Genomic DNA, 27,803 nt, shown 5'->3' with positions numbered 1-27,803 from the left:
CCTGCAGCAACTCACACTCAAGTGGTATACATAATACACACACACACACACACACACACACACACGCACACACACACACACAGAGTCAGGAATGGTAGTCCATGCCTTTAATCGCAGTACTCAGGATACAGAGTTGATCTCTGTAAAGCCTGGTCTACATAGCGAGTTTAAAGCCAGCTGGGGCTCTACAGGCGACCCTGTCTCAATGCCCCCCCCTTCCAATAAAACATAAATAAATAAAACATAAAACATAAATAAATAAATAAATAAAAATAATTGCTGTAGAAACAGTTAATTGTGACCAAAGTTGGTATTTTAATGTAGCCCTGGCTGGTCTGGAACTCTGCTATGTAGACCAGGCTGGGACTAGATGCATGTGACGTTTTTTGTTGTAGCTGTTTAAGTCAGAGTTTCTAGTATCCCAGGCTGGCCTCAAACTTACTATATAGCTAAGGATGACCTAATTCTCCTATGTCTATCTCCCACATGATGGGATTACAGGCACACACTTCCACATCCAGTTTATCCAGTGCTGGGGATCAAACCCAGGGCCTTGTGCATGCTAAGCAAGCACTCTACCTATTGAGCTACAACTCCAGTCTGGTTTTTTTTTTTGTTTTTCTTTTTTAGAAAAAGTCTCATAAAGAAGGGATCCTTGAATCCCTAATTTCCTCCCTCTCCCTCCCTAGTGCTGGGATTATAGGAATTATAGGTGCACACACTAGCTACATATTTATACATTAAGAGCTGAGAGTGGTAGAAAGACCTGAAGTTCAAGGCTATCCTGTGCTACAAAAAACTGTCTCCAATAAAAAGCTCTTTCAGAGGTCCTGGGTTTAGTTTCCAGAACCCCCACTTGGTGGTGGTGGCTAACAATCATCTGTAACTCCAGTTTCAGGGAATCCAATGCCCTCTTCTGGCCTCCCCATGTATGGGTGCACTTACATACAATCAGGCAAAATATTCATGCACGTAAAATTAAAATTTTTTTTAAAAAGCAGAAATAATGCCAGGCATAGTGGTGCATGCATATAATCCTAGGTCTTGGGAGATAGAGGTAGGATGACTATACAAGTTTGTGGCCAGCCTGGTGTTTACATTCCAGGCCAACCAGGGCTACAGAGTGAATCTCTGTCTCAAAAACCAAAGAGGTTTGGGGCTGAAGAGATGGTTCAGCGGTTAAGAGCACTGACTGTTCTTGCAGAAGACCTGGGTTCGAATCCCAGCACCCACATGGCAGCTACCAACTGTCCGTAACTGCAGTTCCAAATGAACCAACAGCTTCTTCTGACTTCCCTGGGCACTGCACGACATGGTTGCACTTACCCACATGCAGGCAATACATGCATACATATAAAAATAATAAAAGCCTGGTGTGGTGGCACACGCCTTTAATCCCAGCACTTTGGAGGCAGAGGCAGGCAGATCTTTGTTGAGTTCAAGGCCAGCCTGGTCCACACAGTGAGTTCCAGGACAGCAAAAAACCTAATAGGCAAGAGAGATGTCTCAGCTGTTAAAAGCACAGTATTGCTCTTGCAGAGGACCAAGAGTTCAGTTCCTAGTACCCATGTTGGGTGGTACACAACTGCCTTAACTCCAGCTCCATGGAGATCTAATGTCTCTGGCCTCCATGGGCATCTGCACTCAAGTGCACATATCCACACACAGATGCAGAAACACACACAATTTAAAATAAAATAAATTATTTAAAATAAGAATAATTGATTATTTAAAATAAAAATAATCAAGACAAAACAAACAAGCAATCAAACAAACAAAAAAAAAACCCTGCAAAACAAAAACCAAGATCAGCAAGACAGTTTATTGTACAAAAATGCTTGCTGTTAAAAGCCTGACCACCTGGGCCTGATCCCTCGAACCTACTAAAGGAGATAAGTGACTCCACAAAGATATCCTCTGACTTCCTCAGTCTTGTCTCCACATTATGGTCAAGTTCACACATGCACACATATTATATAAATTAAGACAAAACAAAACACTAAAACCCAACAAACAAAAAGGGAAAATAAGTATTTTCCTAGCTGATTACATAGCAACAAAAGAAAAAATAAACTGGTGTCATTAAAATTTAAAACTAAGAAAGTATACATTACACAAGAGAAATAGTTGCAAATTGTCTGACAAAGGCTCAACATCCAGAATTAACAAAGAATTACAATGTAATAACAACAACAAAAAAATTAAACAGGACAAAAAGGGTTAGAGCACTATGCTTTTGCAGAGGACCTGGTTTCAGTTCCCAGCACCCACATCAAGCAGCTCACAACCACCTGCAACTCCAGTTCCTGTATGTGCATAATTCACACACAAATTCACAAAATTTATACTCATGTATAAAATTTTTAAATGGACAGAAAATTAAAGACTTATTTCTCAAAAGATGGACAATGTCTTTAATAACTACATGAAAATATATTGTATCTGTCATCAGAGAAAGGCAAATCAAAACCACAATGAGAAATTAAATGTGGTGGCTCACATCTATAATTCTAGGAGGGAAGGCTGAAACAGTAATGATACACATATACACATAATTTAAAAAATAATAAAAAAATTAAAACAGTCTGGCAGTTCCTCAAAAAAGAGTTATCATATGACACAGAATTCTGCTAACTAGGTGAAAAACTCAAGAGAATTGAAGAAAAAGATCTTATACACAAATACTCATAGCAGGGGCTAGAGAGACGGCTCAGTGGTTAAGAGCACTGGCTCTTGCAGAAGACCTGGGTTCAAATCCCAGCATCCACATGGTGGCTAACAACTGTCCCTAACTCCAGTTCCAGCGGCTCTGACACCCTCTTCTGTCCTCAGCGGGCATTGCATGACACAGGTGCACTTATACATATGCAGGCAATACACTCATACACAGAAAATAAAAATAAATCCCCCCAAATTTACAAATATTCATAGCAGCATTATTCATATTTCCCCCAAGGTGGAAACAGTTCAAATGTCTATCAAGTAATGAATATAGTAGACTATATCCAGGGGCTGTGCACTCTTGGATTCACTCAACCTAGAATGGGTATTGTAGTTATGGCCCAAAAAAATTGTGTTTATGGGACTGGAGATATGGTTCAGCAATTAAGTACACTGGCAGCTCTTGTAGCGAACCCAAGTTCAGTTTCCAATACCCACATTGGGGCTAACAACCAATCATAACTCTAGTTCAGGGGATCCGATGCCCTCTTCTAACCTCCACAGGCACTGCATGACACAGGTGCACTTACATACATGCAGGCAAAATACTCATATACATAAAATTAATAAAACTTTTAAAAAGGGTTTAAAAACTGTTTGTACCAAACATATACAAACTTATTATTCAATGAACAATAAACTTTAACAACCATTCACGTGGTATTTCATTGTATTAGATATAATCTATGTGTAGGTTACATGCAATTATGTAAATATGAAACCATCTTATATAAGGAACTTGAGTTATCACTGTTTTTATATCCTTGAGAGTTCTGGAACTAATTCTCCACAGTTATGGATGGACTCATACTATTAGTTGGCCAATATGAGGAATAAAATATTAATATATGCTACACAGGAATAAACCTCACAGATGCTATGTTAAATGATTAAGAAGCCAGTTCCAGAAGAAAGTAGACTGGTGCTATATAATGAGTCTCAAAACCGTAACAAAAAGATTGCAGGAATGGTTAAATAGCTCTATAAATATGCTGAAAAACTATCAAATTGTATGCTTTTATTGGGTTCATTTTATGGTATGTGATTTGTATTTGGTAAAGTTGTTTACTACTTAAAACTTAGTATGATGCCAGGCATGGTGGCACACACCTTTAGTCCCAGCACTTGGAAGGCAGAGGCAGACAGATCTCTGTGAGTTCCACGTCAGCTGGGGCTACAGGGAAACCTTGTCTCAAAAACCTGTTCCCCACCCCCGCCCCCCAAAAAACCAGTATGATTTATAGGAATTCACCAAAGTAAAAATACTAAATCCTAAGGCCCAAGAAAACAGACATCCTAGATTCCTTACCAGTTTTGATCACCACTCCGCATGACAGACGATGCTAAACACAACTTCTCTCGGATGGACCATGGTTCTGTGGGACCAGTACTCAACAACTTGTGTTCTGAAAAGAAAGGAAGCTTAGAAACCACCTCTGAACTAGTAGTTTTAAGCCTGAAAGGAACAACTAAAAGCCTAATATAAAATAATACCCCAGGCTGGGCATGGTAGCTCACACCTTTAACCCCAACACTCTGGAGACAGAGAGGTAGGCGGATCTGAATGCAAAGTCAGCCAGGTCTACACCTTGAGTTCCAGGTCAGCCAGGATTACATAGTGAGATCCAGACTCAATAAATAAATACTCCAACGTGTTGGGGCAATTTGAACTACACCCACTAATTTTTAATGTTTATTTACTTATTTTCACTGATTTTCTTTTTTGAGACCTCCCCACAGTCCCAGCTGGCCTGGCACTCGGGCTATGTAACAAGGCTAACCTCAATCTCAGAGATCTGCCGACTTCTGCCTCCTGAGTGCTGGGATTAATGGCAAGTGTGTATCATCACTCCCAGCTGTTTTCACCAAATCTTGATTTTTTTCACCATTTCCAGTGAAATATACCAGGATAACTGTTCTCTGCATATGAATCTATTAGAACATTTTACTTGTCCAAATGCCAGAGTTAAAGTCTGCTTCCCGCAACCCTCCAAAAAAACAATGAGGATATCAGAATTTTTAAAGTTCTCCTTAAAGGCCCAGTTTTGTAACTTTATTTCAGTTTGAACATAAGCTTATTTCCCAAGATTCCAAGCGGCCACTACTTTTTACGGCCCACCTCCCTTTTAGCATAAAGTTGTTTACATCTCAGCCCCTCCCCCGCAACTGTCAGCTGTTAAGACACCATCCGTTCCTGGAACAGAAAAATGGCTGAAAGGTACGAAACGCAATTTCCCAAGTGGCTGGTTGAAAAAAGCTCGGTTAAAAGACCCCCTTTTCGACTGCCTCACAGACTGGTTAGAACTAGAATGACTGAACTGCTGGCCAGCCCATGTGGATCACACGCCTTCGTCTGCACGCCGGGTTTTCAGTGGCTTTATCTTCCACTCGCAGAGCTCCTAACATAAAAAGCTTCGCGCGCCGCTTCCTCACTCCCCCGTTCCCTCAAGACTCCAGGCTGGCGTATCGAACCCAGACGCTGGCCCTCATGGCGCTAAGGCGAGTCTCTCAACACTCTGCGCTCTCTGGAAAACCTCTTTCCCCACACCTTTCGTGCGTGATAAAAATGTGTGCCTGAGCTGACAAAGGCCTTCCACGCAAACGCAGCTCCGATACTCACTGCCCGTCCCGGCCGCCATTTTAGCTCCGAAGTCTTCAACACCAGAGGAAGACGCCGGGAACTCTGGGAAATACTATAACGGGAGTTTGCTCGCGGTGCCTCCTGGGAAATGGGAGGCGACTTGCCCAAATGGAAGCGAAGCCTCTTAACACGTATCTTGTGTGCGCCTGGAAAGAATTTCTAGGTAAGGGGACAAAGGATGGCAGCTGAAGCCTCAGGATTTCCTTTTTAGGACAGAAAAGTCTAGGGTTTAAGATAAGGAGTTAAGTGAGACGAATCCCAGACCGAACAACTAGGAAATCTTGTCAGTTGGAAACCCGGACTCACGTTTGGGGTGAAACGCAAAGGGAGCAAACGGTCTCCCAGTCTGCCCCGCCCCTTCCCTTACGCTGATTGGTTGTCACAGACTTCGCTTCCTGATTGGCTGGACGAACTCAGCGCGCAATTTAAAATATTATATGAGGAACAAAGCTGCACTTTGTGGGCGGGGTTTTGCTCTTCACTTTCGAAAGTTGGGGTTTGGTCGTGGGCTGGGAGTTGGTACCGGAGAAGCAGTTGGGCGTCTCGTCTTCAGGTGGGTATGCGGCTGGACTGGAGCCCAGGTTATCAGCTCTTGCCTGCGTGGGGACATAGTCTTTGAGGAAGCAGAACTACAGCCTTGTCTTCGTAACTCCTGCGTTCTCTCGGTGGTCTTTGGAGGCTGGAGGACCCTAGGGATCCTGAAACCACCTCCTAGGCACTGATGGGCGTGAGGAGCGTGGCCTTGTGCTCTAAGAGCTGGATATCGTTTGATTCCTGTTCACTTCCTGAAATGCGGCCTCAGATTGGATTATTCGTTCATTCCTTTCTTTTCTCCCTTGCTGAGAATTGGGGGTACATAAGGAGTTAAATCCAGGCAGCGGACCGAGCGTCCTAAAGCATTGTTTCTAACCTGCAATTTGTAGTTCCTTCCGTCCATTATCTTTATCTGTCTACCTACTCTTGTTTCTTTTCTTAGTCTAGGCTGACCCTGCTTGTCATGTCTCACGGGATCCTTTCTCCGCCAGCCGGCTTACTGTCCGATGAGGATGTTGTCGTCTCCCCCATGTTTGAATCCACAGCTGCAGATTTGAAGTCTGTAATACGAAAGGACCTGTTGTCAGACTGCTCTGTCATCTCCACTTCTCTGGAGGACAAACATCAGGTAAAGGAGTTGGGGTTGGGGAGTTGGCTTAGGAGCAGAAGGCGATATCCACAGCTTTAATAGTTATCTATGCACGGTTGTGTGAGTGAAGGTCTGAAATAGCAATTAAACATTAAAGGCATAACAAGTGAAAAATATAGAGTGAACCCATAAGAATATTATTGGCATTGCATTCATGAAATAGCCCCAAGTGCATGCTCTCAGTTAATCTCTAAAGGAAAAATAATTTTATCTACCTACTATGGAGGCTATTTGTTAAAGAATAGGTACAGGGAAGAACGGTGTAGCTTGCATGTTGCTTGTGTGAGGTCCTAAGTTAAAATCCCAGCACCACATACAGTTATTTGCACAGAGCCATGCTGGTATTAAGTGGGTAGAATGGAATTCATATTTTAATAACAATAGTCATAACCTCCATTTCTTTAGCCTTTCTTTCTCTTAAGGCCATGGTTTCTCAGCTATAGCATTAGTGATGTTTGCAGCCAAATTCTTTGTTGGTGGGAACTGCCCTGTACTTTGCAAGTTGTTTTAGTAGCATTCCTACCTAGCCTCTACCCACTAGATGTCACTAACAATACCTTCCCACTTGTTAGAATTCAGGGTTCTTGGGAGTGGAGGGATGGCTTTGGTTGAGAGCCACTGAAAATAGACCAGAAGATAAATGCCATGTCTTTGTTGTGACATCTTCTTCTCTTACAGAGTTTCTCTTAGAAACTTATAAAACTTTTTGAGAGCAGAATCCTTGATAATGTCCATCACTGTATTACTAGAGTTCCTATGCCATAGAAGGCATTCTCTAAATATCTGTGAATGAATGGAGTGGATGCTATTATTAACTTCATTCTTCAGCTGACACACTTAGATAACTTAAAGAGCTTATTCAAGGTCTCTTAGTTACTAAATGATGAAATTGGTACTCAAATTCAGGCATTTTTTTACTTACTGTATTATGTATGTACAATGGGTGCACACAAATGCCACAACTCATTTGTAGATGTCAGAGGACAACTTGGTTCTCTCCTTCGACCTTTATGTGGAGTCCTGTGATTGAACCCAGGCTTGAAGTCTTGCTCAGAAAGTGACTTCCCCTCTGAGCCATCTTACCAGCCCAATTCTAAAAATACTCAACTATTGTGCTTTACTGTAGTGTCACATGCTAATTTAAAAAATAATTTTTTTAAAATTTACTGGGGCTGGAGATATGGCTCAGCAATTAAGAGCTCTTCCTGCTCTTCCAGAGGACCCAAGTTCAGTTCCCAGCACCCATGTCCTGCAGCTCACAACTGCTTGAAACTCCACCTCCAGAGGATCCAACACCCGCTTCTGGCCTATGCCAGTGTCCTCATACATGAGGCAGACACGTGCATATATGCATATAACATTTTTTTAAATTATTTATTTTAGAGATAGAGGCTCATGTAGCCAAGGCTGGCTTTGAATTTCTGATTTCTCTGCCTCTGCTTACTGAGTGGGATTACAGGCATGCACCACCGTGCTTGGTACATGCTGCTTTTCAAACAGATCAATCAATTCTAACTCAGATAAGTGGTGTGGCAAGCCACCTTTGGAGGGTAGTAATGAGACAGGAAAGGGTAACAAAGTTCATGCAAGGGCCTGGAGAGACAGCTTAGCATTTAAGAGCACTGACTGCTATTGCAGAAGACCTGGGTTTGAGTCCCAGCACCCACATGGCAACTAACAACCATGCTTAACTCCAGTTCCAGGGGAATCTGATGCTCTCCTCTGACCTCCGTGGGCATTGCATTATACAGGCACACTTACATGCATGCAGGCAATACACACATAGACATAAATATGATAAAACATTTTGAACAAAAGTTATGCGAGGTAGCGTGACTGTGGAACCAAAGAATAGCTGCATTGAGAGACTTAAAGTGAAATGGGGAAATAATAGCATGATTCATAGGAACTGTGCTGTTGCCCATTTGCTTAGAGGTAACTCCTGAGATTTATCTGTGGTTCCTGGCTGGAATTTGTCACAGGCTCCATTTGAGGACACTGCAGAGAAGGTGAAAGTTTATCTTCGCATCAGACCTCTGTTAACTTCTGAATTGGAACGACAGGAAAATCAGGTGAGGTGTCATGATGCCATACTGAAGAAGAGGAGGTAGTTTCCTGGGAATACTCCTTTAACTATGCTGGTCTACTTTCTCCCTTCTCAGGGCTGTGTCCATATTGAGAATGCAGAAACCCTGATTCTACAAGCACCCAAAGACTCCTTTGCCTTGAAGAGCAATGAGCGGGGTATTGGTCAAGCCACCCATAAATTCACCTTTTCCCAGGTATGGAAGTACTATTGTATGAATAAGAACCCAAACTTAGGGGCAGTTTTATTTCCTCTTCAGAAGACTTTTCTGCATGATTGTGAGTTCTTTATAAGTGTACATCCATAATTTTGGGACTTTTTTTTTTTTGGTCTTTTTGAGACAGTGTCTCCCTGTAGCTCCAGCTGTCCTGGAACTCACTATGTAGACCAGGCTGGCCTTGAACTCACAGAGATCCACCTGCCTCTGCCTCCTGAGTGCTGAGATTAAAGGCGTGCACCACCATGCCCAGCAGGACTTTTATATGCTAGTCAATGTATCAAGTACTTTGTGTGTGTGTGTGTGTGTGTGTGTGAAGTACTTTATATACATTAATTTCCACTAATATTTTCATTAGTATCCCTAGTTTCCTTGACAAGGACACTGTGGTAATTACCTCAATGAAGATAATTTTGCAGAAACCATGGAGATAGTGATAAAGATAGGCTAGGATCTGGATCTGCCCATCTCCAAAACACCTGCTTATAACCATTATACTGCCCCATTGTGTACATAACATTAGACATAGTAAGTATCAGTTCTTAAGTATTTAACTTGGATGAAAGATGGACTACCAGAGAGTAATTGAGTCTTCACTGTTTAGGAATGGCTGGGAGTTGGGCAGGAAAACTTGCTTGAGTGGTCTCCAGAGCCAGCTACCCAGGAATACATCTGCTGGCCCTGAATAGGAGGCAAGTGGCAGATGAGGCATGGCTTCTGAGAAACTGGGTTTGTCTTTAGATATTTGGACCAGAAGTGGGACAGGCATCCTTCTTCAATCTAACTGTGAAGGAGATGGTAAAGGATGTAGTTAAAGGACAGAACTGGCTCATCTATACATATGGAGTCACCAACTCAGGGAAAACTCACACAATTCAAGGTGAGTAGCAAGACTTCAGTAAGATTACTGATTAGCATATAATGGTGGCATTTACCTTTTGATGCCCTGCATCAGGAAAGAAAAACATTGTCTCACTGTCTGTCTTCTGTATATCTCCAGGTACCATTAAGGATGGGGGGATCCTGCCCCGGTCCCTGGCTCTTATCTTTAATAGTCTTCAAGGCCAGCTTCATCCAACACCTGATCTGAAGCCCTTGCTCTCCAATGAGGTAATCTGGTTAGACAGCAAGCAGATTCGACAGGAGGAAATGAAGAAGCTGGCCTTGCTAAATGGAGGCCTCCAAGAGGTAAGGTGTTGACATTCATGAAGGTAGGGACAAAGGGTACCAATCTCAGGAAAAGTTCGTGCTTATCTTCTCTTTGCCCCTCCAGGAGGAGCTATCCACCTCTTTGAAGAGAAATGTCTACATTGAAAGTCGGATGGGTACCAGCACCAGTTTTGACAGTGGCATTGCTGGGCTCTCTTCTACCAGTCAATTTACCAGCAGTAGCCAGCTGGATGGTATGTATGTACCATGAATGGGCTCTGTTCCAAGCAATGTTAGGAACCCATTCTCTGTTCCAAATGGTTTTGAGGGATATAGATTAGAGATTGCAACATCTTCCAAAGCTTCTAACAGACCAAAACCAAGATGGAATGTTTCAGGATTAATAGCCTATATGTTGGTTTCTTCCATAGAAACAAGTCACCCATGGGCACAGCCAGACACTGTCCCAGTAAGTGTTCCTGCAGAAGTCCGCTTCTCCATTTGGATCTCATTCTTTGAGATCTACAATGAATTGCTTTATGACCTGTTAGAACCACCTAGCCAGCAGCGTAAGAGACAAACGCTCCGGCTTTGTGAGGATCAGAACGGCAATCCTTATGTGAAAGGTATGGAAAGGTAAAGGGGGTTGGCAAGAAACCTGGGGGAGACCTTTAGAAAACTTAGAAAAGGGGATGTGGGTTCCCATCTTATACCTTTCTTGATTTTGGCCCCAGATCTCAATTGGATTCATGTTCAAAATGTTGAGGAAGCCTGGAAACTCTTGAAAGTGGGTCGTAAGAACCAGAGCTTTGCTAGCACCCACCTGAACCAGAACTCTAGTCGCAGGTGAGTTGTGAGAATAAACTCTTCATTAACTGTGTCTAGGAAACTGTAGTCCTCCACCTGATGATGGAAGACATATAAGACTTTTCTCTTTTCCTTTCAGTCACAGCATCTTCTCAATCAGAATCTTGCACCTTCAGGGGGAAGGGGATATAGTGCCTAAGATCAGCGAGTAAGTTTTCCCACTTAGAAATTGGATATTCTTGGCCACCGATTTGTGGGAGCAGAGGGAAACTTCTCAGGAATTATTTGATCCTCTTCCTTGGGTACAAAAATTCTTGGTAAGCCCTTCCCTCACCAGAATTATATGATGGGCTAGAGCTTATATTCCTTACATCAAATCCTGTGCATCATTCCAGACTGTCACTCTGTGACCTTGCTGGGTCTGAGCGCTGCAAAGATCAAAGAAGTGGGGAACGGCTGAAGGAAGCAGGAAACATTAACACGTCTCTGCACACCCTGGGCCGATGTATTGCTGCCCTACGACAAAACCAACAGAACCGGTAAGCTTTTGATCATAAGCTGGAATGGTCTGGGGTTTGCAGTTTGCTGACTTCCTGGTCACCACCGAAGATAGATAGGGTGGGAGACCCCAAGGGCTGCAGTTCTGCTCACAACTGTTACTTCTCTGATTTCCTATGCCAGGTCAAAGCAGAACCTGATTCCTTTCCGTGACAGCAAGTTGACTCGTGTGTTTCAAGGCTTCTTCACAGGTCGAGGCCGTTCCTGTATGATTGTCAATGTGAATCCCTGTGCATCTACCTATGATGAGACTCTTCATGTGGCCAAGTTCTCAGCCATTGCCAGCCAGGTAACAAGCTATAGATGTGATGTCTGTACCTATTTTGGGCTACTAACCTTAAGATTGATATTAGGAACTAGTTGAGGAATCATTTAAAAGTTTTTTTCATCCTCTAGCTTATACATGCCCCACCTGTGCATCTGGGACTCCCATCCCTGCATTCATTCATCAAGGAACAAAGTATTCAGGCATCCCCTGGCTTAGAGAAAGAGGGTAAGGCAGACCCAGGCCTTGACGACCACACTGAAAATGAGGCTGACATCTCCATGTATGGCAAGGAGGTGAGAATACAAAAGCTTTTGTAGCAGTTTAACGACTACACATTTTCCAGTGTCTTCCAGGCAGGTTGGGCCTTTTTGCTGCAAGGGAATCTTATGATGCCTGACAGACATGTTCTTCCTAGGAGCTCTTACAGGTGGTGGAGGCCATGAAGACACTGCTTTTAAAAGAACGACAGGAAAAGCTGCAGCTGGAAATGCAGCTCCGTGATGAAATTTGCAATGAGATGGTAGAACAGATGCAGCAACGGGAACAGTGGTGCAGGTACTGGCTGCATGACCCCTCCTACTCTGTCACCTGGGGCAGATGGGTGGGAAGTAGAGACTGGGGGTGGAATTGTACCTCAGGGTCTGTCTCCCCTCAGAATCCTCACTGCATTTTTTTCTGTTTCTGACAGTGAGCATTTGGACACACAAAAGGAACTACTGGAGGAAATGTATGAGGAGAAACTGAAGATCCTCAAGGAGTCACTGACAAGTTTTTACCAAGAAGAGATTCAGGTGAGTTTCAAACCAATCCCAACTAGCTGCTCAGATTTTCCTCACTACATTTCTGAGGTTAAAAAAAAAATTCTTTATGCCCTGGCAAGAAAGAGCAGATAAATGTAAAATTTATTTTTTAAATTTTATGTGTACAGGTATATTGCCTGCATGTATGTGAGTGTACCCATGTTATGCAGTACCGCAGAGATCAGAAAAGGGTATCGGATTCCCCTGGAACTGGAGTTAAGGACAGTTCTTAGCTGCCATGTGGGTACTGGGAATTGAACCCGGGTCCTCTGCAAGAGCAGTCAGTGCTCTTAACTACTGAACCATCTATCCAGACCCAAGAACAGACATATTTGACTAATTTTTTTCCATTTCCCTTAGTGTTTTGTAGGTATTTAGTTTGCTGGGAAAAGAAGTATGCTAATAAACAGGCTTTTGAGGCATAAATGGCAAGAAGGTGTTTGTTTATTTAATCTGGTCCTTAAGTATGTCTGACCCTGGACAGAATTTTGCTTTCTGCTTCCCTCTTAGGAGCGGGATGAAAAAATCGAAGAGCTAGAAACTCTCTTGCAGGAAGCCAGACAGCAGCCAGTGGCTCAACAGTCAGGGTCTGAACTGTCCCTACGGCGTTCACAAAGGTTGGCAGCCTCTGCCTCCACTCAGCAGCTCCATGAAGTTAATGCTAAATTAGAGCAATTCAAAGCAGAGCTAAACTCTACTAATGAAGGTGAGGAAGGAGAAAAGGCAGGAAGCATGACAGTGGGTCAGGGAAGAGCTGGTAGTCAAACCTGGACCTTCTGATTCCAGCACTAACATAATTTTTTCAACTCTGATACATCTACCTGACCTATCACTCTGGGGTGCACAAGGCCTTGCTTTATTTTTTTTCTTTTTTTTTTTTTCTTTTTGAGACAGGTTCTCCCTGTGGCCCCAGCTGGCCTAGAACTTGCTATGTAGACCAGGCTGGCTTCAAACTCACAGAGATTCCCCCTGGCTCTGCCTCTCAAGTGCTAGGATCAAAGGCGTGCACCACCACGCCCGGATTGTCTATTTACTTTTAGCTACTGTTAAACTCAAGAGGTAAGCCTAAAGCTGGAAAACTCATGTATTTAAGTTTTGTTTCCCTCCCTCAGAGCTGCAGAAGTATCAGCAAATGTTAGAACCACCACCCTCAGCCAAGCCGTTCACTATGGATGTGGATAAGAAGTTAGAGGAGGGCCAGAAGGTAAATTCCTTTCTGTTAATCAAAGCTCTTTATCGGAGGTTTATGAGACTTAGATATCTTTGGGCAGAGTCCTGGGGAATGGCTATTTCACTCAGAGAACCAGTCTTTTTCTTTACATTTATTTATTTGGGAGGGGTAACTTGCAGGAATCTCCTTCTACCCATTTGGGCACCAAGGATCAAATTCAGGTTGTCAGGCTTGGTACTAATACCAGCAATCACTGGTTATCCAACCTGATTTGGTCACAATCTGATTCTCCACTTTTCAGAATGTAAGGCTACTACGGTCAGAGCTTCAGAAACTAGGGCAATCTCTCCAGTCAGCAGAAAGGGCCTGTTGCCACAGCACTGGGGCAGGAAAACTTCGCCAAGCTTTGACCAATTGCGATGACATCTTAAACAAACAGGTAAAGGTAGCCTAGATTCTCCCGACTTTTGCTCTCCTTCCAGCCCACTCCACTGTATATATGAGAAGGGGATAAAAAACAGAAGAGAAAAAGTGAAGGATTTTAAAGCCAAACATAAAGTAGAAGAGTTTCTCTTCCTTGCAAAAATAAAAGGCCAAGCCTAGTGGTGCACACCTTTAATCCTAGCCAAGCCACCCTGGCCAGCCAGCACTATATAGTGAGACCCTGGCTCAAACAATTACCTAGTATAAGTAGTATGAAGTTGTATGCTTTGTTCTAAACCCATGGAAGTTCATCTAAAATATCATTGATACTCTTTTATGTACCAGTAAGGACAGAACAGTTTCTACCACTAAGCAATGACATTTCTCATCAATAAGTTGTATCTTAATTCCAAAGAACTTAAAATATTAAATAACAAATAAAGTGCTTTAGTCCCAGCACTTAGGAGGTAGAGGCAGACAGATCTCAGTGAGATCTGGCTAGCCTGATCTATGTAGTGAGTGCAAAGCCAGCTGGAGCTATAGGGAGACCCTTCTGCAAAGGTGGCACATGCCTGTAGTCCCAGCACTTGGGAGGCAGAGGCAGGCGGATCTCTCTAAGTTCAAGGCCAACCTGGTCTACATAGTGAGTTCCAGGCCACCTGGGGCTACAGGGAGACCCTGCTTCAAAAAGACAAAAATAAATAAGAAAAAAGATCAAAAAGAAAATAAAAGTGTGCTTTAGACAAAATGTGTTTGATACCTAGGGACTGACTGGAAATGAAATAAGCATTACCTTGTATGTTAGATCTTCTATTCAACACTGCTTACATTGGGGTCTCAAAGGTTTAATCTTTGAAGAAATGGTGTCTAGTTATGGATGGCATGCATTAATTACCTTTCTCTTGTTTCTCTAACTTTAATGATGATATGATGATTCTTAGGACCAGACCCTGGCTGAGCTCCAGAATAACATGATGTTAGTGAAACTGGACCTTCGGAAAAAGGCAGCCTGCATTGCTGAGCAGTATCACACTGTGCTGAAGCTCCAAGGCCAGGCTTCTTCTGCCAAAAAGCGCCTGGGTACCAATCAGGAAAACCAGCAACCAAATCATCAACCCCCAGGAAAGAAACCATTCCTTCGAAATTTACTTCCCCGGACACCAACCTGCCAAAGCTCAACAGATTGCAGCCCTTATGCACGGATCTTGCGTTCCCGGCACTCTCCTTTATTCAAATCTGGACCTTTTGGCAAAAAATACTAAAACTGTAGGGAAGAAGATACATAGCCGTTGCCCTGAGGTGGGTCAACTGCTCGACTTATAAAATAGGTCTCCTTTAAGCTTTACCATATACCTGGAACTTTATCCAGAATGTAACATGTAGATAATAGTTGTTTTTCTCTGTTGTATTATAATGACTTGTATAAGCTTATGTTTTTCACTATGGTTTTTATGCACACAAATATTATATTAAATAAAGATATCATTTACCCTTTTATTTGGATTTCAGATTTAGAAAAATTATCTAAAACATTATTTTAAAAAGGGCAAAAATTTGATATAAACAGCATCTGGCCCATCAGAACCTTGCGTAGGAACAGCAACGAGAACTAGACTAAGGCTTAATAGGAAATGAATTCAAATGGCATTAGATTATACTCAAGGCTTTTTAATATAAAATGAAGTATCATACATTAAGAGTAAAAATGTTCTGGGAACAAGAGAAGGAAGGCTAGATCCTAAGCTCAGAGTGATCCATAGCATCTACTATACAAATTGTTTTAGCAGACATCATAGTCCAAGTGTTTTACCTGCTACTGAACACATATGCACTGACTAAAACCCTCAAGAACACAAGATTCCCTTAACCTTGTCTAGATAAAGTTGAAAAAAAAAGTATTCTTTGGGGGAAAAAAACAATCACATCAAGCATTTACTAAAAGATACCAGCATGAAGTTTATTATCTATAGTTAAAAAAAAAAAAAAAAAGTTTTCAAATGCCCATGAAGTTATCTGTATATTGTCTCTTTGCTTTGCTTTTGGTAAGGGTACAGGCTAATGCTATATAGCCATCTTTGCCCTCAAGAGCCATAGTTCATGCTCACTGAAATTTTTTTAGTCCAATATGAAAGCTTTTAGAAGACTCCTTACCAAAACTGTCTCCCAAGGAATACATGTACAGCTCTACTCTGTTTAAACCTAATCTTTTAATTCAGAATAGAGGACACACTCAGCAAAATAAAAGGTCCTTTCTAGCCAGGCATATGCCTATAATCCCAGCACTAAAGATTCCTGGTGATGCAGGAAGATCCCAGACTAGGCTACACAGAGACCCTGTCTCAAATAATAAAGTTGTTTTGTTTTGTTTTTATTGGTCTTTTGAAACAGGGTCTCCCTGTAGTGAGGCTGGCCTAGAACTCACTATGTAGACCAGCCTGGCCTTGAACTCACAGAGATCTGCCTGCCTCTGCCTCCCAAGTGCTGGGATTAAAGGCATGTGCCACCATGCCCAGTGTTCAAATAATAGTTTTTTTAAAAAGGTCTTTACTCCCTTCCTTGCCTATCCCACTCTCAGCAGCATTAAAACCTCATTTCTGTAGTATTTGTGGTGAAGTGGTGTAAAAGGGATTTGTTGGGGATGGAGTGTGGGAGAGAGGAGGCATTGGGGAGACTTTCTAGGAAGGCTAAGAATTGCCAGTCTCTGAACAGAAGGAAGATAAAAGTGCTTCTAAATAAAGACAGAATCTGTCCTTGCCAGTATTTCTGTCTGCCTCTGAAGGTGATTATATGAACTGTACCCAGAGCTGTTTCCATCTGTAGAAATGAGAAGAGCTTAGGTCCCAGAACAGATGTGGCTGTTCTTTGCATGGGGTAAGGCTAAATGTTGGTCTAGCAACATGCTGACTTGAGAGTAGCCAACTATGGTGTGACTGAAGACAAGTTGAGTGGAGAAACTCTGCGTGTAGGAGTGTTGTTCGCAGACAGTGAAGTGGGAAGGAAAAAGGGAGCAGGCATCTCAGTGGTGGGTGTCTCGCCTTGGTTCCGAAGCTGTAGGATTTGCCGGAGCAGGGCCTTCCCTTCTTCCCGGGTCTGAAACAAAGTCACAGCTGTTTCAAAATGTGTTCAAAGCTATTCTCAAAAACAAGTTATTGGGGCTGGAGAGATGGCTCAGCAGTTAAGAACACTGGTTGTTCTTGCAGAAGACCCGGGTTCGAATCCCAGCACCCACATGGCAGCTAACAACTGTCTGTAACTCCAGTCCCAGGGGATCCAACAACCTCTTCTGACCTCCGAGGGCACTGTACAACACGGGTGCACTTACTTACATGCAGGCAATACATGCAATACACATAACATAAAAATAATAAAAATTTAAAAAAAGAATATTTTGAAAAACAAGTTATTAAAATACTGTTCAGAACATTCCTTACAAATAAAGACATTTTGCCTTTAAAAAGAGACTGTTCAGTGTGTGTGCTGGATAGCTTTACCATCAACTTGACACACCTGGGTTGAGGGAGCCTCAATTGGGGAATTGCCTTCATTGGACTGGCCTGTGGCCATGTCCATGGGGCATCTTCTTGATTGTTGAGTGATGTGGGAGGGCCCAGCCCACTGTGGGTGGTGCCACCCCGGGGCAGGTGGGCCTGTGTTGCATAAGAAAGCAGGCTGAGCAGGGGCTAGGGGAGCAAGCCAGTAAGCAGCATTCCTCCATGGCCTATGCTCCAGCTCCTGCCCCCAGGTTCCTGCCAAGTTCCTACCTTGGGCTCCCTGATGAACTGTGACCCAGGAGATGTAAGCCAAATAAATCCTTTCCTCCCCATGTTTTCTCACAGCAATGGAGAAACAAACTAGGACAATATGTGACTGCCATAGGTCAAAGTAGGTTTTTCCACTAACATTCTAATCTACCTTCCACCTACATAGGATAAAGATAATATATTCTAGTCTAAAATCCAAACCCTTTAAGACCTAACACTTACATCGTTGAAAGCACAACACTTCTGAGCACAAGTTGAAGCTTCATCCCACAGCTTGCACTTAAAGTAGTATTGGGCCAGATAGCGGAAAGCAGTGCTTTCCTCCAAGTGTTCCACTATTTCCTAGACAGGGAAAACAGAAATGACTGAGATAAGAATGAGTTCATTAGCCAAGGGGCATGGTGGCATATACCTTCATGCCTTCAGTCCCAGCACTAGAAGGCAAATGCCAGCCTGGTCTACACAGAGCTCCAGGCCATCTGGGGCTACAGGGAGACACTGTCTCAAAAAAAAAAAAAAAAAAAAAAAGATATCATTAACACAATTCTGATATGCTCTGACACATACCCCACAGGAATAGATATCTTGGATATATTTGATGTAACACTGGGCAGCCTGCTCTGACTCAGTCAGCTGTTCATGGAGCCTACAAAAGAAATTGAGCTTTAAACAAAAATCAGACCACAAAGAAAGTTAGGGATTAAAAAGTAAAAACAATATAAACTAAAAATGACAACATGAACAAAATACAAATTTTAACATAAGCAATATATTGGGACCTAGAAGAGTATCCAGTGCTCACCAGATGGTTACTATTAGGAAGTTTAGAATCAGGAGGTGGGAGTGTAGCTTAGTACAAAGTGCTTGTCTCCCTAGATTTGATCTGTAGTGCCACCTCCTGTTGCCCCTCCTCCCCCCAGAAAAAAGCTCAGAATCATTCTTATTAATGAGAGAGAGAGAGAGAGAGAGAGAGAGAGAGAGAGAGAGAGAGAGAGAGAAGTTATTTAAGGGCCAATGAGATGTTGAGCAGGTAAAGTCACTTGCTACCAAGCCTGACCACCTGAGTTAACAATCCCCAGGACCCACATGGTACAAGTAGAGAACTAACTCCCACACACTCCCACAAGCTGTTCTCTGACCTCCACATGCTCATGCCCACACAAAATTTAACAATTAAAAAAGGGGCAGTTACTTAATGTAGAAAGTTGGATAACTGTAAGTTTGCAAAAATTTTCTGGTAATATTGGTGAGACTGAAAAAAACAAATAAGCAGCTACTTCTGAGTAGTTCCTTCACACATGCAGGGCAGGCAAGTCCTCCAACAGTAAACTATTCTGAACCATTCATTTGTTTTTTTCAATTCATTCCTCATTTCTTATGTAATAGAAGTCTATTTTCCCTTCAAGGTGAAATGGCACTCTCTAGAGTCCTGAAGGCTTAGGGCTGGGAGAAAACTCAGTGGGAGAATACTTGCCTAGCATGCATAAAGCTCTGGGTTCATCCTAACACTGGAAGGAAAAGAAAGGGCTTTAATTGCCAGACAGACTGGCATTTCTAAATCCTGCTACATGCCAAAAATCAATCTAATGATGGAAGGATGGAAAATTCCTGAGCATACATGAGCCCCCACCTCAGGGAAGACAACAGAAATATCATTTTAGTCCTTTCACTCACTTCGCCAGTTTCACAAGAGCCATTTTCTCCACATCTCCCACAGCGTATGCTCTCCAATAACACTGTAAAAACATAAACTTGTCACTTTTGAATACTGCCCATGTAAAACAACTAATCACATAAAAGCCAAAACTCTAGAAGGTCTTTTAGAAGTTCAGGCCTGTAAAATACAAAATATTTCTATTAACTGTGATAGGTCCAGGTTATATAGACATTCACACTGATATCTCAGCGCACATTTTTTTTTTTAGCCTATTCACCTACAAAACAGACTTTCCCATGTGCATAGATCAGAATATGGGGGGGGGGGCAGGGGAATCACAGCATGTATAGCCCAACTTCCTTCTATACAGCAGATTTTCGTTCAAATTCTCCAAACCCCAGTTTGAGGTACCTTTTTGGCTTCCACTAGTTGATTGAGTTTCTCGTAACATTCTCCTAAGGCAACCAGCATACGTGAATCATTGGGACTATGAAAAAAAGAGTAACAGTCTGAGCAAAGACTTTACCAACAACTCAAGTCTTCTATTGAAAAAGTAACATCACTACTATTTTAATGCAAATCTATGCAAAGACTGGTCTTCAATTAAATGCTTCATATAAGTGTATTACTTTGTATTCATAATGATATTATGAACCCATTAGAAGACAGGAAATAAAGTCAATGCTTAGCAAGTTTAAACTTAGGTCAGAGAGAGAAGGATAGAAAAAGAGAGAGAAGTATGTATCAGACCACTCCCATACCAAACACACTATCAAGTGATCAACTTACCGAAGCTGGTGGGCCCGTCTATAATAGTAAAGGCAGTAAAATGGCATCTTAAGGATTTCATAGGTCTGCCCAAGGCCATACCAAGCTCTATAGTCTCTCTTGTTGACTTCAATGGCATGACTAAGAAATAGAAGAAAAAGATGAGAGATGGCAGAAGAATCAAGGTTAGCAGGGTACAGGCTTAAGAGAGGCTCCCTGCTCCACTCACCCCTCCCCAGCCCTAGATGCTCACCGGTAAGCCTGAATAGCAGCAGATGTGTTCTTCATTTCCATGTACTCATGCCCCATCAGTGTCCAGGCCCCAAGATACCGAGGATTCAATTTTAGGGCTCTCTGGAAATATAAGGCTGCTTTCTCATGCTGAGAACGTAAACTGTAATAATTGCCTGTTTAAAAAAACAAAATAGCTGGGTATGGTGGCTCATGCCTTTAGTCCCAGCTCTCGGGAGGCAGGGGCAGGCGTATCTCTGTGAGTTCAAGGCTAGCCTGGTCTCCATAGTGAGTTCCAGGACAGCTGGGGCTACAGGGAGACCCTGTCTCAAAAAGACCAAAAATAAACAAATAAATAAAAAAACAAAATAAAATGATTCCCCAATACCACATACAGAGGCAATATAACTTTCCCCCAAAAGTCCTGGCATAAAAGCCAAACTATACACAAATATTTCCTTGGGGGAAATTAATTTAACCTATCACATATTCAGTTTTTCACACTTATTTTCATAATTTCATATATGCACATTGTACTTTGATCATATGCCCCCCCCCCACTCTCTTATCAAAGTCCCTCTCCCACTTTCATGCTGTTGGGGGAGATAACTGCATTTAATTTAGAATTGTTTGCATCAGCATGGGTGGAGAATGCTTTACTTGACATATTCTGGTTTGATTTTTTTTTTTTTTTTTTTTTTGAGACAGGGTCTCCCTATAGCCCCTGCTGGCCTGGAACTCACTATGTAGACCAGGTTGGCCTCCCAACTCACAGAGATCTGACTGCTGCTGCCTTTCAAGCGCTGGGATTAAAGGCATCAGCTGCCACGCCCAGCTGATTTTTTTTTTTTTTAAAGACAGAATCTCCCTATAGCCCTGGCTGGCCTGGAACTTGATATATAGACCAGAGTGACCTCAAACTCACAGAGATCCATCTCCCTCTGCCTCTCAAGTGCTAGACTTAAAGGTGTGTGGCATTATGCCCAGGGATATATTCTGGTTTTTAGAAAAATGTTCCTGGGCTGGCAAGATGGCTCAGCAGGTAAAGGAGGCACCTGCCACCAAACCCGATGACTTGAGGTAAATCCCCACTGTCCACTTAGAGAACTGACTCCCACAAGTTATCCTCTGACCTCCATTCACAAACTGTGGCACACCCATGCTCACACACATATAAACAGAAGTAATTTTAAAATATAAAAAATAATAAAAATAACTTGTTTTCTTTTTTTGTTGTTTTTGTTTTGGGGGGGACAGTTGGAATTCACTACCATAGACTGCCTGGCCTTTACAGAGATCCTCCTGCCTCTGCCCCTTAAATGCTTGGAATTAAAGGTACATGTGACCATATCTACCAATTCATGCACATTTTCTTAATAAAAAGAGCTTTCTATGCTTTAAATTGGAGGTTTTCTTTTTCTGTTTAGTTTTTTTTTTTTTTTTTGATAGTTTAGTTGTTTGGCTTGGTGGTTTCCAAACTATATTCTTCCCAGCCTGGGCTTTTAAACTAACAAAACGATGAAAAAAATAGAGCTCTAAGTTTCTCTCTGCCCCCAGAACTAAACAGCTCTACTACTATTATTTGTCAAAAGACAAATGCAAGACCTCGGACCAACCTCCATTGGTGTAACATCTATGATCTCAGCCGACTGCCAGAGAGTGCCAGTTCTGGCCTCCATCTGGCATAGGAGCTGAGAACTCGGGACTGCCTGAGCGCACAGATCCTACCTCCATGTGGTAAGAGTTATACAATTTGGGACCCACTGAAGGGGTACCCCAATTTCCTCACCATACCTCCTTGTTCAGCATGGAAGAAGCCAGAGCAGTCTGCATCCCGATTCCCTACTGGCAATTAACCTCTTCAGAGGATGGTGTGATAAGAATAGGAGGTAGGAATTGGCTAGGCAGGTAGGGTAAAAAGACCCCAAAGAACAGTAGCCAGTTTCTTGGCTAAAACTCACAATGTCCTTGTGCTTCTTAGCAACATACTCCGTTCCAAAGGCCAAAAATGTCAAAAATATTTGGGAGCTTTTATCTAATTCTTAAAAGATTTTAGGGTTACCTCTTTGGAAGGGGAATGTTAGAGGAGCAAAAAGCCCCATAAAAAAAAAAGAAGATGCAGGGCGTGGTGGCGCAAATCCCAGCACCCAGCACTGGGAGGCAGAGGCAGGCGGATCTCTGTGAGTTCAAGGCCAGCCTGGTCTACATAGTGAGTTCCAGGACAGCTGGTGCTACAGTCCCATAAAAAAAAGAAAAAGAAGAAGAAAGAGTACATGAAGTTGTCAGAAAAAAGTGATGGGGAGATATGGGAGGAGTTGGAGGGAAGGGAGTGGTCATGGATTTGATCAAAACACCTTATATGTATGTATGAAATTCTCAATAAATTATTAAAAAAAAAAAAGACGGGGTGCTGTAAATGATTTTAAGAGTCTAAAGCTACCTGTCTTGCCTCAAGTCATAAATAAATAAGCTGTGATAGATCCAAACCATGGGACACTATTCAGGAATAAAAAGAACTGATGCCACAATATGCTTAAGTCTCAAAAGTATACTGGATGGCATGGTGGCACACACCTTTAATTCCAACACCCAGGAGGCAAAGGCAGGCAGATCTGTGAATTCCAGGCCAGTCAGGGCTACATAGTGAGATCCTGTCTCAAAAAACAAACAAAAAAAGTAGAGAAAAGAATATAATTAGTACAAAAAGCAAATACCTTATTACTTTGCAAATATGTGTGTGTGTGTGTGTGTGTGTGTGTGTGTGTGTGTGTAATTAATAGGGAGGCAAATAACTTATAGTGGAAGAAAAAGTACCAAACAACAAAAATCCCTTTAGTTGGGTTTGGTAACTCAGCACTTTGGGAGACTGAAGCAGAAGGAGGTCTACTTCTCAGTTTCCAGGCCAATCTAGGCTATAGATTGAGACCTTGCCTCAAAGAAACAAAACAAGGCTGGGCGTGGTGGCACACACCTTTAGTCCCAGCACTCCAGGGGCAGAGGCAGGCAGATCTCTGTTAGTTCGAGGCCAGCTGGACTCCATAGGTATTCAAGCCAGCTAGGGCTACAGGGAGACCCTGTCTCCAAAAAAAAAAAACCTAAAACAAAATCTCCCTTATATATAAATTATATATGCACAAATAAACCATATTTTTAAAAAAACACATGGTGCCAGGCATGGTGGCTCATGCCTTTAATCTCAGCACTCAGGAGGCAGATACAGGCAGATCTCTGAGTTCAATGCCAGCCTGGTCTATATAGTGAGAGCCTGCCTCTCAAAAAAGAAAAGAAAAAAGAAAAAGACTGTAATATTCAAGGACTAAATTTCAGAACATGAGACACTATTAAGTGAAAGAAGAAAATCTTGAAGTAATTATATAAGTATTATAGGATTCCATTTTGGTAAGAGTAAAAACCAAAGCTGGGCATGATGACGCAGACCTTTAGTCCCAGCACTCCAGAGGCAGAGGCAAGTGGATCTCTGTGAGTTCAAGGCCAGCCTGGTCTATATAGTGAGTTCCAGGCCAAGCCAGAGCTACAGGGAGACGCTGGGTGTCAAAAAGACCAAAAAAAAACAAAACAAAACCCAAACCCTCTAGGTTTTTAAATCTTTTTAGTTTGCTTCAGAAATCTATCCTATCAGTTGCTGTCCTCTATACCTGATTAAGTTCAAACTCAATTTTATGTTCATCTAGAAAAACAGAGTTTTTGGTCCTATACAAGAATGTCTTTGCCAGATTTAATGAAGCATACCTATAAACCTCAATACTTGGGAGGTGGGGTCAGGAAGATAAGAAGTTCAAGGTCACCCTCAGTTACCCAGTGAGTTGGAGGCCATGGTGGGATACTTAAGGCCCAGTCTAAAAAACAAACAACCAGCTGGGCCTGGTGAAACACACTTTTAATCCCAGCATTTGGGAGGCAGAGGCAGGCGATCTCTGTGAGTTTGAGGCCAGCCTGGTCTACATAGTGAGTTCCAGGACAGCTGGGGCTACAGGGAGACCGTCTCAAAAAGACAGGGAAAAAAAAGGGGGGCAGAGGCTGGAGCTATGGCTCAGCAGTTAAGAACACCGGTTGCTCTTGCAGAAGACCCGGGTTAGAATCCCAGCACCCATATGGCTGCTAACAACTGTCCATAACTCCAGTCCCAATGAATCCGACAGCCTCTTCTGACCTCATCGGGCATTGCATGACATGGGTGCACTTACCTACATGCAGGCAATACACGCATACACATAAAACAAAAATAACAAAAAAAAAAAAGTTTTAAAAAAAACCCACAAAAATGCAAACAGGGTCAGGGGCACAAGCCTATAATCTTGGTACTTGGGAGATAAGAGACAAGAGAAGATTACACAGCTAGTTAGGGCTAGCTGGAGCTACTTGAGACCCTGTCTGAAAAAAACAAAGGGAGAGCACTAAAGAGCGCTAAAGAGATGGCTCAGCACTTCTGCTCTTGCACAGGACCTGAGTTAAGTCCCAGCACCCATGTTGGGCAGCTCACAACTGCCTATAATTCCAGTTCCAAGGGATCTGACACTCTTCTGGACTCTAAATACCTGCAAACATGTGGCACATACTTGGGAGGTGGAATCAGGAAGATAAGAAGTTCAAGGTCACCCTCAGTTACCCAGTGAGCTGGAGGCCATGGTGGGATACTAAGGCCCAGTCTAAAAAACCACCAGCTGGGCGTTTTGGCACAAACACACACACACACACACACACACACACACACACATACACGCACAATTTTTTTTTTACAAAGGGGCTAGAGAGATGGCTAAGCTGCTAAGAGCATAATAGGGCACCTTCTTGACCGTAGCTATGCCATGTTAAAGTTTAGGCTGACTCTGATAGTTTCTTAAATTATCAGGCAGTAGGCCCAGGGTATGGGAACACATGTCAGCTGGACCCCAGTTGTCTTGGGAACAGATCAGAGTGTCGCAAAGTGCACCTGCTAACTACAGATTTATGGCTTCTATAGGTTATGCTTGGCTTGCAAAATAGTAATTGTTATTTAATAGAATAGAAATTGTTGAGGGGTCTTTTCACCTGTAAGCTTCGGAACTTAAAATTTTCACCCCTGATTATGGTTTTTCTATATAAAAGCTTACCCTAGAGATGGTTCGGTGCTACACACTTGGGTTCCTGATACCGTTGTGTAGTAGCCCTGGCCAGTAACCACTTTCATTTGGCAAAACAGAGTGGTCTTCTCTGGTGAAGCACCCCACAACAAGAGCACTTGCTCTTGTAGAGGACCCAGGTTCAGTTCCCAGCACCCACAAGGCAGCTAACAACCATCCATAACTCCAATTTCAGGGGGATCCGACACCCTTTTCTAACCTCCTTGGGCACTGTATGACAGGAGTGCACTTATATACATGTAGGCAATGCACTCATACACATAAAATATAAAATAATAAATTAAAAAAATATATATGCAAAAGGATGTTTTCTAAAACAACCACATAGGTAGTTTGAGGCCACCTGGGCTACATAAGACCCTGTCTCAAAAAAAAAAACCAAAACTAAGGATAAATGATGAGTCTTCATTTCGTGTAACCATCACAATGCTAGATAGCCATAAAAAATAATAGAGAAATAATAAAGGGGCTGAAGAGATGGTTTCAGCAGTTAAGAGCACTGGTTGCTCCCCAGCACCCATATGGTGGCTAACAACCATCTGTAACTCCAATTCCAAGGGAATTTGATCCTCTCTTCTAACCTCTGCGGGCATTGTGCAACACAGGTACACTCACATACATGTAGGCAATATACTCATACACATAAAATAAAAACTTATTTTTTTAAATATTTTATTTATTATTTTTATTTTATGTGGATGAGTGTATTGCCTGCATGTATGTGAGTATACCCATGTCGTGCAATGCAGCGGAGGTCAGAAGAGAGCTTCTGATTCCCCTGGCACTAGAGTTAAGGACAGTTTGTAGCTGCCATGTGGGTGCTGGGAATCGAACCCGGGTCCTCTGCAAGAGCAGACAGTGCTCTTAACCACTGAGTCATCTCTCCAGCCCCCAAAATAAATATTTTTTAAAAAGGGAAAAAAAGTATTAAACTCACCAATTACACAGCATGTTTCTACACGATATTTATCAATTTCACAGAGGTTATGGGCCAGGTAACTTAATTCAGATTTCATGCTCTGGGAGAAAAGAGAAAGAAATCTAAGCATAAAAAAGGACTTACTAAAATTACCTGTCTTGTAGCTAATGCAAACAGATGATAATCTAATCCAGGAGATTAAGGGACAAACGATCATGATCAAGGTCAATCAAGAAAAGCAACTTACCCTGACATAAAGAAGGTTAGAGAATGTATCCATATTTTCAATCCTGTAAGGATCTTGTTTCCTCAGCTCATTAAAAATAGAAAGAGCTTTGTCGATATCTACAGAAGACGACAGAGTTTAAAACACAACCTAGTGCACCTCTCAGGGTCTAAGTATTCCATTGTCCTTATCCACTCACCTCGGATATTATGATAGGCAACTGCAATTTGTGACACAATATATGAGCTCTTAGAAAAACCCACATCAATGAGATTCTGATACTTCTGCAGGGCCTCTTCTATCAGCTGCAATTCCGTGTATATGTGAGCCAGAAAAAACTCTTTCATCCAGGTGTCTGGCAAAGACAGGAACTTCAGCTGGCAGCAAGAGAGAAAGGGACACATTTAATACAGTTTGACTTCTCCAAAAGAACATCAAAGAAGAATCATTACACTCTAAAGGGATCAATCACTAAAATGTTATTAGAACCTCTGCAAATGAATCCAGGGTAATCCCACTGAGTATGACTCATAAGGATAATTAAGGAAGAATGGTCCAGTTGGGCTAGGCTTTTTAAAAACCACTCGACATACGTCTTAGAGGATGGCTGGAGTTTAAATAGGAAAAGAGAGAAGAGAAAGAATCAATATTCCAGGCAAGGGCAACAACATAAGTAGTTTGGGCGGCCTAGTATGAGGAGACTAACTTGGTCTAAGGAAGCTATGTACAGGGAAGAGTAGAGAATTAAGTTTGAACCGGTAGGACAGATCCTATTACACAACGGAAAATGAAATCCAATAGGAAAGGACTGCAAATTTCTGCCCCACCCCCACCCCAATGACATGCTGTCATGTGTTTTAAGAGAGTTTGAAAGGCTGGAGAGATGACTGGCTGCTCTTGCAGAGGACCTGGGTTCAGTTCACAGCACCCACATGTCAGCTAACAACCATCTGTAACTCCAGTTCCAGGGAATCTGATGCCCTCTTCTGACCTCCATGGGCATCATACAACACAGATGCACTTACATACATGCAGGCAATAATACACTAATACACATAAAATAAAAAATAAAGAGT

At 42.4% G+C, this 27,803-nt stretch overlaps 3 protein-coding genes across 16 annotated transcripts in view; 1 reads left to right on the top strand and 2 right to left on the bottom strand.

Moving 5' to 3' along the window:
• The window catches only part of Brd8 (bromodomain containing 8), a 41,190-nt gene extending 35,712 nt beyond the window's left edge, over positions 1-5,478 (bottom strand). For 5 of the 10 annotated variants that reach the window (XM_029564120.1, XM_029564121.1, XM_029564122.1 and 2 more), the window contains exons 1-2: positions 5,270-5,360; positions 4,031-4,127 (exon numbers count right to left, since the gene is read on the bottom strand). In XM_029564120.1, coding sequence (XP_029419980.1) covers positions 4,031-4,127; positions 5,270-5,360 — 188 coding nt within the window. Of the gene's footprint in view, positions 1-4,030; positions 4,128-5,269 lie in introns of all 10 variants that reach the window. The other 5 variants (XM_017798475.2, XM_008834300.2, XM_017798476.2 and 2 more) reach the window with 2 other exon arrangements.
• Positions 5,390-16,253, top strand: Kif20a (kinesin family member 20A). 4 transcript variants are annotated; one of them, XM_008834297.3, is made up of 19 exons: positions 5,390-5,525; positions 6,339-6,524; positions 8,528-8,617; positions 8,708-8,827; positions 9,590-9,728; positions 9,849-10,036; positions 10,122-10,251; positions 10,429-10,623; positions 10,732-10,843; positions 10,944-11,012; positions 11,200-11,343; positions 11,486-11,651; positions 11,759-11,923; positions 12,046-12,185; positions 12,319-12,421; positions 12,941-13,136; positions 13,543-13,634; positions 13,903-14,040; positions 14,966-16,253. In XM_008834297.3, exons 2-19 carry the CDS (start codon positions 6,360-6,362, stop codon positions 15,284-15,286), a joined length of 2,673 nt encoding a protein of 890 aa, XP_008832519.1. In that variant the 5' UTR covers positions 5,390-5,525; positions 6,339-6,359; the 3' UTR covers positions 15,287-16,253. The 4 variants fall into 4 exon arrangements, with proteins under 4 accessions (XP_008832519.1, XP_008832520.1, XP_029419987.1 ...); XM_008834298.3 differs by having other exon boundaries at positions 5,409-5,525; positions 6,344-6,524; XM_029564127.1 differs by lacking the exon at positions 5,390-5,525 and adding an exon at positions 5,787-5,915.
• The window catches only part of Cdc23 (cell division cycle 23), an 18,745-nt gene continuing 6,647 nt past the window's right edge, over positions 15,706-27,803 (bottom strand). For both annotated transcript variants that reach the window (XM_008834296.3, XM_017798473.2), the window contains 10 exons: positions 26,927-27,104; positions 26,749-26,846; positions 26,520-26,601; positions 20,464-20,617; positions 20,232-20,351; positions 19,854-19,929; positions 19,460-19,521; positions 18,353-18,431; positions 18,008-18,127; positions 15,706-17,114 (listed from right to left, as the gene is read on the bottom strand). In XM_008834296.3, coding sequence (XP_008832518.1) covers positions 16,944-17,114; positions 18,008-18,127; positions 18,353-18,431; positions 19,460-19,521; positions 19,854-19,929; positions 20,232-20,351; positions 20,464-20,617; positions 26,520-26,601; positions 26,749-26,846; positions 26,927-27,104 — 1,140 coding nt within the window. In that variant the 3' untranslated portion in view covers positions 15,706-16,943. The remainder of the gene's footprint in view (positions 17,115-18,007; positions 18,128-18,352; positions 18,432-19,459; positions 19,522-19,853; positions 19,930-20,231; positions 20,352-20,463; positions 20,618-26,519; positions 26,602-26,748; positions 26,847-26,926; positions 27,105-27,803) is intronic.

The sequence above is a fragment of the Nannospalax galili genome, unplaced genomic scaffold (genome assembly GCF_000622305.1).
Source record: "Nannospalax galili isolate Female #2095 unplaced genomic scaffold, S.galili_v1.0 scaffold856, whole genome shotgun sequence".
Lineage (NCBI taxonomy): Eukaryota > Metazoa > Chordata > Mammalia > Rodentia > Spalacidae > Nannospalax > Nannospalax galili.
Note: the sequence above shows the minus strand (reverse complement) of the source record. Positions and strands in the feature narration are given on the sequence as shown.

What these genes read in the sequence shown, in the direction of transcription:
- Kif20a (XM_008834297.3), top strand. Translation starts at nt 6,360, where the DNA reads ATGTCTCACGGGATCCTTTCTCCGCCAGCCGGCTTACTGTCCGATGAG. An exon ending in AACCAGAACTCTAGTCGCAG is followed by an intron (nt 10,844 to 10,943) that starts GTGAGTTGTGAG and finishes TTTTCCTTTCAG; the next exon opens with TCACAGCATCTTCTCAATCA. An exon ending in TCTCAGCCATTGCCAGCCAG is followed by an intron (nt 11,652 to 11,758) that starts GTAACAAGCTAT and finishes TTCATCCTCTAG; the next exon opens with CTTATACATGCCCCACCTGT.